General features: G+C 27.1%; 1 protein-coding gene across 1 annotated transcript in view; it reads right to left on the bottom strand.

Annotated features, from left to right (window-relative positions):
- Window positions 1-320: 320 nt before the first annotated feature.
- The window catches only part of LOC145277848 (sodium- and chloride-dependent glycine transporter 1-like), a 29,671-nt gene continuing 17,633 nt past the window's right edge, over window positions 321-12,358 (bottom strand). The window contains exons 10-14 of the mRNA XM_080129792.1: window positions 6,044-6,175; window positions 5,457-5,556; window positions 4,890-4,990; window positions 3,621-3,788; window positions 321-2,386 (exon numbers count right to left, since the gene is read on the bottom strand). Coding sequence (XP_079985918.1) covers window positions 2,180-2,386; window positions 3,621-3,788; window positions 4,890-4,990; window positions 5,457-5,556; window positions 6,044-6,175 — 708 coding nt within the window. The 3' untranslated portion in view covers window positions 321-2,179. The remainder of the gene's footprint in view (window positions 2,387-3,620; window positions 3,789-4,889; window positions 4,991-5,456; window positions 5,557-6,043; window positions 6,176-12,358) is intronic.

Here is a 12,358-nt window from a genome sequence, read left to right as displayed (position 1 = left end):
ATGAAATATTCTTGAAGTACTAGAAAATATAAACAAGGCATAACGAGGTTAACGAAGAATTAAAACATTTCAAAGGTTTTTGCTAAGCAATGAACTAAATATGTAAAAATAAAGAATAACAACTTCTAATTAACTGCTAAATAGAAGAGCAATTAAAGCCATTAGGTATGCAAGATATATTTAAAAACTGGTTCTATTTTAAAGGTAAAACACCAGATTTTAATCTTTCACTCAAATCTATGGAAATTCTATGATGGATAATGGAGAAATATTTCTTTGAAAGCATTTTCTATGTAATAGCAATTTAAATTTTATGGAGGGATGAGAGTTAAAAATATTGGTATATTAAATCAAAAGTGCCACTCAATAGTATGCAATGTCAGTAGATGCACACATGCACACACACATACATGCACACACACACACACATATATGGTTATATAACCAAACTGCTTAGAGATGCAGTTACTGTTCCAGTATAACTGAAACTTCAGTCTGTCACTTGAATGACAGTTTATATACAATAAATATTAAAATCATGAAATGAATTATGATGGATGTCTTTTTGCTGATGGATTCAGTATTTTAGCAAAGGCTTAATAAGATGTCTTTATCTAGAAATGATAAAATAGATAAATTAATGAATTATGAAGGATACATTTTAATTTGTCTAAAAATGAATAAATGGATTATTAGATTGTTATCAGCAATGATAATGTAAATTCAAGTGATAGTTTTAAATGAATGTAATGAGATGACGATGAATCAACTAATTTCATTTAGTTAGATCTGTACAATGTTCTCGAATGATATTCAAATGACTTCAAATCTGCTAAAAAAGATGTTCATACACTTTTGTATTAAAAAGATCTTGATTTTGAAGATTTTTAATTAAATAAGATTTGTGCATTTAAAAAGATGAATCTCTTTGAAAGGCAAACATGTGTGTTGTTCTATATTGTCAAAAACTGCAGCAGTTTTGTAATGTCCTATTAAAGCTTGAATTCAATAAAACAGCAGGTAATAGAATACTAAGGATAAGTAGACAAAAGTTTTGTTTAATTATAAACAATTAGCAGTAAGATTTTATAATTAATTATAAGAAATTGCTTTGGGTTCTTTAAAAATGATAATAAAGTTAAGAAATCTATTTCTTGTAAGACACTGTTTTGGATTTATGACTAAATGTGAAATTTAGTCATTTTGAAGAGACAACAATTGTATATGTTGTTAATTATCAAGATTAACAAAACATTTCAAGTTTGTGTGAAAAGTGAATTATTCACAAGTTTCTTGGTTTGAATAAAGAATGACTCTACAACTATACAGAGCCAGAAATTTAAACAAATGAAACATCACTTTTCAGTATTAGTATCGTTTGAAACCTGTGGATCATTTTTTTATAATTATTATTTAAAAGCAGAAATATTCTTGGCTGATGGTATTAGCCACTGGATCAAGTATTAAGCTTGAAGTTTTACAATGTTAAACTTGTTGCTTTCAGAATTTATATGCACAGTTAAAACTATTTCGATTGATTGAAGCAATGTAATCAATTCAAAATTTTTAAAGTTTATTGTAGACCCTAAAAAAACAAAAATGTGCCTACACATTACGTCAGTTAACTAAATTAAAAAGTAAAAATAGTTTCAATGTTTAAAGCTTAAAAGGAAATTTTTGTTTTCTCAAAATTGTATTAAATTTATTCTATCTTATGATAATGTATAGTTTGTAGGTTTTAAATATATGACAGTATATTTGTGTATTGATATGTCTAAAAAGCTTGATCATTTACAGTTAAGTAAAGAATCTATAAATTTCAATACAAATACTAGAACCGTTTTATGTTTTTTTTTTTAAATTCATTTGACCATTACATTTTTTTCAGACCTTCCCCCTCCCGTGTCCCATTGATCCTGGTTATTAAGACCCTCTCCACACGGGTAGATAGGCAAGCATCGAATGCTCCTTACGTGGCTTTTTCATTGGTAAACATTGCATAAAGGTGATCCTTTTGCAATATATCAAATGATCTCTTCAGCTGGGATCATATATCTATGTAAATGCCTGGTAAGTACTGGGTTTATTTTGTATGTATGTGGGTATGCAAATTTATTTTATATCTATGTATAGTATATAGTTGTCTTAAATAAATAGTCTTTATTTTTAAAGGCTATCATCAACAGACAGAATCTAACTGTAGTTGAAGCATCTTTGCATGTTCACCAATAATTGACATATCGTGAGGTCCATCTTTCTCGTTTTCCATGATGTGTCGCAGCATGCGTTGGCGATCGCTGAAACTTAGAGAAGCAATGTATTGGTCTCTGAACTGTGGAAGGGCGGGCCCCCATTTCGGATCAGGATGAATCAATTTTTTTATTCTCTGTAAACAATAGAAGAAACAATAGCAAAAGGTGAAAAGAGGAAAAAATAAATTTCTTAAATCTGTTTCATGTTAAAGTTCTAAAAAATAAATAAATAAAAAAATACTAATCTCATCTTTGCCACTTTTAATACTATTCTTTTTTTTTTTTTTTTTTTTTTTTTACAGTGGTCACCACTTATCAAGGCCCGGAAGCCACTCAGGGATAAGGGTTATTGCAAGTACATTACGTTAGTGTGGAGATTTGGGGGGGCGGTTGATTAGGAATTTGTTAACGTTGGACTTGAACACATCCAAGTTGTAGTCAGGTGGGAAGCAGGCAGACGGAATAGAGTTCCACAAGCGTGCAGTTCTAAGAAAGAAGCTTTGTTCATAGAATCTACGTTTTGATTTAGGCACATAAAGAGTGGGGGAAATTTTTCACAGTTGATTCGGCTAGACGGGTGTTTTTCATGAAAGATTGGCGAGGGGGGACCAGAGACTGGAGTTCAGATGAGCACCTGCCATGGAAATAACGATAAATCAAGGATAGGCTCGCAACGTCTCTTCTGTGGGAGAGAGGTTGCAGGGTAGAGAAAAGGGCATCCCCCACTAAGCCACAAAGTCTATTTTGTACTCTGTCAAGGCAGGATAGGCTGTTTTTCGTAGCTCCTGCCCAGATATGGCAGCAGTATTCCATCTTTGGACGTACTTGACTTTTATATAGATAGAGAATTGCATTAGTAGTGAGATATCTTCTGGAGCGGTAGAAGGATCCCACCATCTTTCCAGCAACCTTGGCAACAGACTTGATGTACGTGTTCCAGTTCAGATCAGGAGTAAAGGTCACTTGTTTTTGTAATCACAATATTTAATGTATTCAAAATATGTTGAAAACAATTCACTTTTGCAAGCAATTTAAAAATTCTATGTTTACTGAAATAATAAAAAACGATTTTATCTTTTTGTTTTGCTGGGGATAGAACATGCTATTGGATGCCAGATATCCACCCACCCACTCTCCAACTGAGAGATCTTTTAGAATTATAACTGTACTTTTTGAAATCTTGTTCTTTGTTAATTGGGGATATTCGTCAAGTAGTTTTTGAAATTATTTTTCAGGAGCCCCCTAGCTTATATGATTACTGAAATTATGGAGATCTTCCTAAGATTTTATGCATGTTAAAATAATCAAATATTTCAAATCAATTGGACAATAATTAATCTCTATATGTAATACGTTGAATATGGTTACCTCAATAAAAGTTCCTTTCGCCTTGAAAATCTGTGAGATCATTACAGCTGGTAAAGGTACCAGTGATAACATTCCAAGCACCCAACCAAACACAATCGCCCAAGTTGGGTACTGATAATCACCATAAGTAACAGGACTCAGCTTACTGATACTAAACAACCACACAAACTGTTTGAAAAATAAAAAAAATAAAATAATAGATAAGATTTTAAAAAATGCTTCACTGATCAGATTCAAAACAACAAAAATGAGACAAAAATAAATTTGTATTTGATGTTACTTTTTTCCAATTCTTAAATTTGACATATAAACAGTGTTTAAAAAATAGTTAGCAAAAAATCTGGACACCTCCCAAAACACACAAATCAAAATTTGCTTGAACTGCAAGAAATATTTCAATATTTGTGCAAAATTTTAACAAAATGAGTGTTTCACTCTGAAAACAAATATCTGTAAACACAAAATATTAATGTCTCATTGCAAATATATTTGATGTTTGTTACATAATGTTCTTATATTCTTAAAGATATTAACAGGTGTGTGCGCTCTCCAAGTGCATATTTTATTCTAGTATTAATTGGCTATTAAAAAAATCTTTGAACATATAACATGCTCAAAGTTCGTTTTTAAAATAGCCATTACACAACCAAATCATGAATAATAAATTTTAGGGAAAATTTCAGTTAAAGAAAATTTAAGAAAAAGATGAATTTTGAAGATTTGTTTGCAAAATTCTATTTATATGGTCAACTAACCTATTTGAACTTTTTTATAATAACAGTTAAAAACATTAGAATAACGACCTAATTATAATAATCATAGATTTATACTTTACATCATGTTTCAAAAGATGAATTTGAACACAAATGATAATTAATGGATAAATATTAATAGTGTTGTAAATTATTTTAATAGTTGAAAACAGTTTATTTTGCCTTAACTACATAGTATATGCAATTCTTTCACAATTATATAATCTTCCCAACCTAACAAAAATGTGCATATATTTGCAAGTTATTTAAAAAATAAAACATCAGAAGTATTTATGTAATAATGCATTGTTATTCAGCAGCATATCCTTTCTAAATAATATTCTGAGTTTTGGTGACAAACATACAGACACAACATCCCTATTATAGCAAGGATTATGAAAATGTTTACATGAGTAATCGTTATCAACCTTCACAGATCTATTTGATTAGTGGCTGAATATTAATAATGAATAAACATTAAACAATCTACACAGATTGATTCAAAAGCAAATCTTACCAGTGTAATAACTGGGGTAATAAACCTCCATGAGATTTTCCACCAACTACTTGGAGTGTAACCAATCATTAATGTGATGTCACTGTAGAAACGATCAGCACCTGCAAGTGAGAATTGAATAGATTTTTTAATCTACAATTTCATATAAGAAGATATTGAAAATACATAGATGCAGTATAAAACCAGTTAATGTTGATTGATATAATGTTGGTTTATATCAGTTTAAAAAAACAGTTTTACATATAAAATAAATAGTTTAGTCACTAATGTGAATTATGGTTGGAATTGTATGTTATTTACAATTTTATTAACTTAAATCTGAAAATAATGAAATCTGTTCAAAAACTAGTAAATTGAAAGAGACAATGATTGGCTCAAACCATTTTGATGAGATTTTGTCTCATTCGGTGTAATGATGAATCAAATTTTTTAAATATTTTTGAAAATTGTTCACTTAGTTTATTATTATGCTAATATAAATTTGATTGTAATGGCTTTCAAATCAAGCAATTTTAAGAGATTAACTAACTTAGGATAATGAAGAATGATATACTTGAAGATACTTACCATAAATCCAAGAAATCACCACACATTCAGTCAAAGACAAGATCATCAAAGAGAAGGTAGAACAATACCAATCGACAACCTGCAGCAAATAGATTCCGCCCTGAAGAAAAAAAGTTGATTTAAATGAATAAAAATGAGAAACAATAAAAACTTTTTTGTATTGAAGCTTAAATATTGTAAAGTGGATAAACCCAACACTTTGCATATTTAACAAACCTATGAAATATTTTACTGGATTTTATTAAGCAGCTGAATATTTTAATAGAAATTTCAGTCTAAAGTTAGTAATTAACTATTTTATTATTAAATTGTAAAAAATGTCCAAGAAATGACTTTTTGTTATTAATAAGCTGCGATAGTGGTAAACTATTTCATATGAATTAGATTGTATGATAATAATACTGAATTCTGATATTGACAGTGTTGGCTAGTATCTAGTTGATTCAAGAATTATCAAATAGAATATTTCTGAAACATGTCTGTATTCATTTTGATTACAATTAATGCAAATTATGATTACAATAATATATCATATCTTTAATGGTTTTGAATTATTTACATATTACATAAAACATTAAAAGTCTTACTTCTGTGACAAAAGGAATGCCAAGTAGGAATTCTATAAAACAGACAACGGCTGTGAAGAGCACTTTCTTTTTACGAAGCAATTCAGGAAATTCATCCATGAAAGCACTTGTCATCGTTTCAAACATTCCAAACTGAACAAGAGTAAAAACATATTTCAATTAGAATGATTTAAAAAGAAAAAACGAGTTTAAGCTGTGAACAAAAAATAAATTAAAGCATAAAATCAAACTAACACTTGAAAATATGACTAGGAAAATGTATTTTTGTACACATTTCTTTAATTTTCCTTTTTTACATTCTTTTTTTAAAGACAATTTAGATAATTTCACAGAATTATTTATTTATTCTTTTTTAAATGGTTTGGAATTGAAACATTTCATTTTGATGTGAATTTATATTATATGTGCCCCCTCTTTTCATATAATATATATATATATATATATATATATAATTATTTTAAATGAATGCTATTAAAATTAAATGTTTAAAGATTGTTTCCATCTTCCTAGTCTTTGATAATAATAAAACCAAGCAAACCATCTTGTAAAACCTTCTAGAGAATCTTTTATTTTTAGTTAAAGGTTTAAAAAGATGAAGATTATAATATCTTAAAGTAATTTTGAAACTTAAATATTGTTTTCATTTTAAAAGTACAAAAGAGCTATCACTTCATTAAACTATTGTATATTAAAAGATTACTTAAACAATGGGATGAAGCTTACAAAATGTCATTAACTATTTTTTCATAAAATTCTTAAACTAAAGTCTACATCCTATATGGTTGGCTTGATTTTGAAGCATTTTATAACAGAATTGATGGTTAAGAAATTCAGTTTTTTTCCCTCAAATTAGGAAATAACCAAAATTGAAAATTCTCTTTATGAATATAAATATTTTTTATTGAGAAATATGTATATACTTTTTGTTTTAGATTGAATTAAGTTTTACAGAAATTTAATAAGGTTAATAATTTTAACCATCAACTTTGTTTTGATTTATACATAAAAACATACACCAATACAATGTTTACAAATACTTTGAGTGGATTTTTGTTTCTTTTTGTTGAAATTTTCAAATTATTGAATTTGTATAAACCTGAGTTCGCAGGTAGTAAACCAAAATGAAAATAATTTAAGAATATGTGCCAAATGTAGATATTGGATTTAATGTGTTTACATACATATACACGCACATATATATTTAAAAGTATTTGTGAACATTTCCTGTCAAGTTGAAAAAGTAAAAGGAGTTTAAAATTCGGTTCAACATATATAGATATATGTTTACCTTCTTTTGGTATAAACAACTGAAGTATGCCGTTTGCTTTTCACCCTTTTCCTCAGTTTTTATGAAGAAGAAAAAAAAGGTCTTTCTCATGGACTTGGGCATGAAGAACAAGTGGCCATCTTATGCTCAATATCCAGGAAAGGAGACAACAATCAAGTTTTGATTGGCTAAATTAATTTTTGAAACAATTTATTCCAAAGTAAAAATTTCAATTAGTATCATTTGGATTGTTTAGAACCCTATTCTCATCTGGAATTATTCTTACAATGTTTCACCTTTGACCTTCTTCAGTTATATCTTGCTGATAAGATACACCTGAAGGAGGTTGGAGGTTATATCAATCAAAACATTGTGAGAATACTATGCAAGATGAAAATAGTAATCTAAATAATTCAAATTATTAATCCTCATATCAAAAATTTACCAAAAATTATAGTTGTTTGTGCTCATCAAAATTTGTAAGATTCTGCCAACGTTAAACAAAATCATTACTTGATAATTACTAACTTTATATTTAGAGACATATTTATCAAACTATATTATTGTTATGCAATAATATAGTTATTAAGAATTTTGCCAATCAAAACCTTATTGTAGTTATAAGATTTATGAAAATGTTAATTTTAGAAAAATTGTATTAAAAAATGTTTTTTAAAATTTAAAAAAAAAAAAAACAAACTGTCTCACACTTTATTATTATATTTAATGTACTGGGTGTTTGTTCAGATTATTTAAACGTTTTGAAGATAAAAGTTATATTTCAGTTTTATTGCTTTTCATTCAAATAAATACACATCCAACTTTTATAAATTTAACGCAAAAACCAAATAGTCATTATGTGCTAAAATATAACTAATTGTAAATGTCAAACAAATATTACTTAAATATTTGATAAAACATAATATATAAATTATTGACGAAAGTACACAAAAAAAGGGAATTCTTTCCAATATTTATAAAAGAAAACTTCCAATCTGACTTTCATATTTTAATTATGGATAGAAAAACTTTTAAATCTATGAAATCGGTTAAAATTCCATCCAGGATATTTTTATTTCTCCCACTGTGTTGCTCATTTAACCTCTGAATATTTTTGCTTTTTTATTGATACACTTTTATAAGTTGCCAAATGTGATATTTTGTTAATAGAAAATGCTTCCCAATTCTCTGAGAGACAATAACAAGAAAAAGATGTGCATTATATAAAGAAAAACTGTTATAATTTGTGTGCATCACATGTGATAGTATAAAACGTTAACTATCATAAAAAGACTAGAGATCTCTTGTTAACACCAACAGAGGGTTAACAATCATAAAAAGATGAGAGTTCTCTTGTTAACACCAACAGAGGGTTAACAATCATAAAAAGATGAGAGATCTCTTGTTAACATCAACAGAGGGTTAACAATCATAAAAAGACTAGAGATCTCTTGTTAACAATCATAAAAAGATGAGAGATCTCTTGTTAACACCAATACAAAAGGAAAACCTGTCAAATCAAAAAGATTTGAAAATTCTTTCTTTGCCTTTGATTTGAATTTTTTTTTACTTTCTACAATTTTCAAACTATTCAAATTCTTGAAAGCAAATTTCTATTATAAGCATTTCTATCAGAAATAGATATGAAATGGAATATATCTTACATTTATCATATGATAATAAAAAATGTAAACTTTACTAACCAAATAAATGTTAAGTATATTTTAGTATTATGATACTAATCAATCTAGCTAATCTAACTAATCAGTCTATAGAGCAATTTTTCTAATTTTGACAGATGGCATGGTTATTATCTTAAAACCAGTTAAATGTTATTTGTGTACTATTTGATTAAAACAGGAAGAGAAGATAGATATTCTGAGGAAAGGATGGAAAAGCAAACCGAACATACTATTATGGAAAAAAATGTCAACCTAGCCAGCCTTCAGCTTCAATCCGTGAGCATTTTGTTGCCGTTCAGCTGGAGGATGTTTGAAAGTGGCCTTGAAAATGTGAAATCAGAAAAAGTTAATTTGGAAAAGCACAATCACAGACCAGATGGGGTGAATAATAATAATAATAATAATAAAAAAAAAAACAGCGAGAAGATGTGGAAGGGCTTTATATTACATCAATGTATTGAAACTTTATATCTCCAGCTGACTTAAATTTATGAAGTCATACAACATTCTTGATGACAGCCAGTTAGACATTGCTATTTTTTATCCACTTTAATTTGGGACGGTTTTGGATGTTTTTCAACTATATTGATGCGAACGAATTGTAAGCTAAAGATTGAATAATAATCACGTAAAATTCAATTCATTTTTGAAAACCTTTTAATATTTTGTATAATGTGGTAAAGAAATACTGATTGAAATGAAATCAGAACTAGCTTTAAAAAAAAAAAAAAATTGAAATTAAGTTTTTAGGTTTTCATTATTCAATTGGATCACTTTCTATAGTTTGCTTCCTTAATCATCAGAATCTGTTGTTCGATTTAGTAACTTTTACAGGTAATTACAGATAAATACAAATTTAGTATGCATAAAAAAATATAGTTTTCTGATAAGCAAGATTGATTTTTACACATAATGGATTCCATTGCTTAAACCTTAAACAAAAGATGTATTGTTTATCCAAAGCTAATTTTTGTTATTTGATATAACTATAACACCTGATAAATCTTCAGTAGCTGAATTTACCTTGGCATTACCTGTGTGTTCGATTGTGGACAGTAGGGTGTATCATTATACAAATTCCATAGTAAATTGATAAATTATGTTGTCATCAAAAATGAGCATAACAAACAAATTATGAATAAAATTTAAGTCGCTTGAAGATAAAAGTTTGATTTTAAATTGCGAAATACAAATCATACACAATTCAAAATAGTATAAAAAGAAATTACTGTTCAGCACAGTAGTAAAAAAAAAAAAAAACAAACCCTTAAACCTACGTTTATTTTTTTTCAAATAGAAATTCATTCATTGCTGAAGTAAATACCAAATGTAGCCTTCTTATATTTTGTTTGGTTTTGCAACTATCGACTCAAATTACAATATGTATAGATCTATAACTATTATCATTTTTAATCTAATAATTACATGTAATAAAGTACTTTTGAAACCATTTATTACATCACATAATATGAAACGCAATGTTTTGATTTTTCTAGTTTAAGATCATAAAATTTGCTTACAAAATTAAAAAAATAATTTTTTCTAATTTAATGTTAAATCAATTTTTAAAAGTTCTGTGTTTATTTAATATTCTTTCTTACAAATGAATGAATATAGAATAAAAATATTCAATGAACTTATATTTTCATTTTTTTTTTATTGAATATGCATTAATACAATTATCTCCTAACATTTAAAAATATTGTAAAAATTCATAAAGCATTTTATATATCAATATTTTTCTAGTGTAGCTTGTCTTATTTTCATTAAATCAAAATTGTATTTTTGCAATTTATATTTTATCAAAAGTTTTATTAACTTTTTATAAAATGAGTTTCCATAAAAACAAACTATGTAGACATTTATAACTTTTCTGATTAATCAAAATTGGCATTAAATGAAGATATAGGAATATTCAATATTTATTTTCATCATCCTTATATCTTATCAATATTTGATATTAACTTTGAAAACTGTAACTAATGTAATATTTTAAATAAAACTTTACATATATGTTTTAAAAGGGTAAAAACAAAAACAAATGCTGAAGAATGCTTCTTAAATTATTGATATCAACTTAATGCATTGCGATTTTTAATATCTTTGCAATTACCAAATCAAATATTGCTATTCTTTTTTTTAATTCATATTAAATATTCCTTATAAATAAAAACATCCACATTAGAATCATACATACAAAATATTTTCTAAGAGTAATCTTTTTTATTTGATGGTTTAATAAACTGAACTTAATTAGGCATTTATTTGAAATCTAACATTTCTTATTTCCTTAGTATCATAAAAATACTATATCATTTCTACATTTCACTCTCTTTTCTCTTTTTAGACAACTAAAGAATTAAAATTGACAAATTAAAGCATACACACACACACACACACATTATAGAAATAGTTTCTCTTCTTTCGCCCAAAGTAGCCATGAAACTGATTTAGCTCTCAACATCAAAATGCATTCTTCAGCTTACCTTGCTGTCGATGTGCCTTTATCCAACTAAATAAATATAAAAATTGGTGATGAATGTACGAGCAAAAACAGTACTGACTTTGGATTTAAAAATCGGATTTAATTATGAATATATATATATATAAGTAAATATGTATATGTATATAAAGTTACACCATCTGTGAATGTGTGTCACACACATTATATATGCATATCTATCTCATATATATGTATGTGTGTGTGTATATATATATATATATATATATATATATATATATATATATACACATACACACACACACACATACATAGATGTGTATACACACACAAACAATGTGTTATATACTTATATATAATATTCATATGTATTTAATTATACCAAATGTTGCTCTCATAAACATTATATATAGCGAAGAAAAAATATCAGGATGATATTTTTTAGTGGTATTTTCATGTTCTGCATGATCTATTTCATTATTTTATCATTATGATATGACATTAATATTAATCTCCTTTCAGACTAGTTATGTATTCATTAGACTTCAAAAGGGACAGTAAGAAAAGACATAAAAGACATGTATTAAACAAACATGCAACCACTGACGCCTGTAATATTTCTGTTTTCAATAGCTATGTTGAAAGGAAGTGCTTTTTGTTGGGAAAAAAAATGCTGTGTGAGAGACTTAAAATTATCCTCTTTGTTTGAAGTGCTCCATTCATTATGTTAGATTGAAGTGTGAAATTAGTTTGTATTCACTACTGAACAGATGTCTATTTGAAAACTGAAAAATCTTAAAGAAAATTATATCTTCTCCTTTGAAAGGTAAAGAATTGGACAGACACATTTTAATTCATATTCATATCACATGAAATGATTTCATTATTTAAAAATAGTTGCACAG

Source organism: Euprymna scolopes, chromosome 6 (assembly GCF_053919585.1).
Source record: "Euprymna scolopes isolate OS-2025 chromosome 6, ASM5391958v1, whole genome shotgun sequence".
NCBI lineage: Eukaryota > Metazoa > Mollusca > Cephalopoda > Sepiida > Sepiolidae > Euprymna > Euprymna scolopes.
The sequence above is the reverse complement of the archived record's forward strand: the minus strand, read 5'-3'. Positions and strand labels throughout refer to the sequence as shown.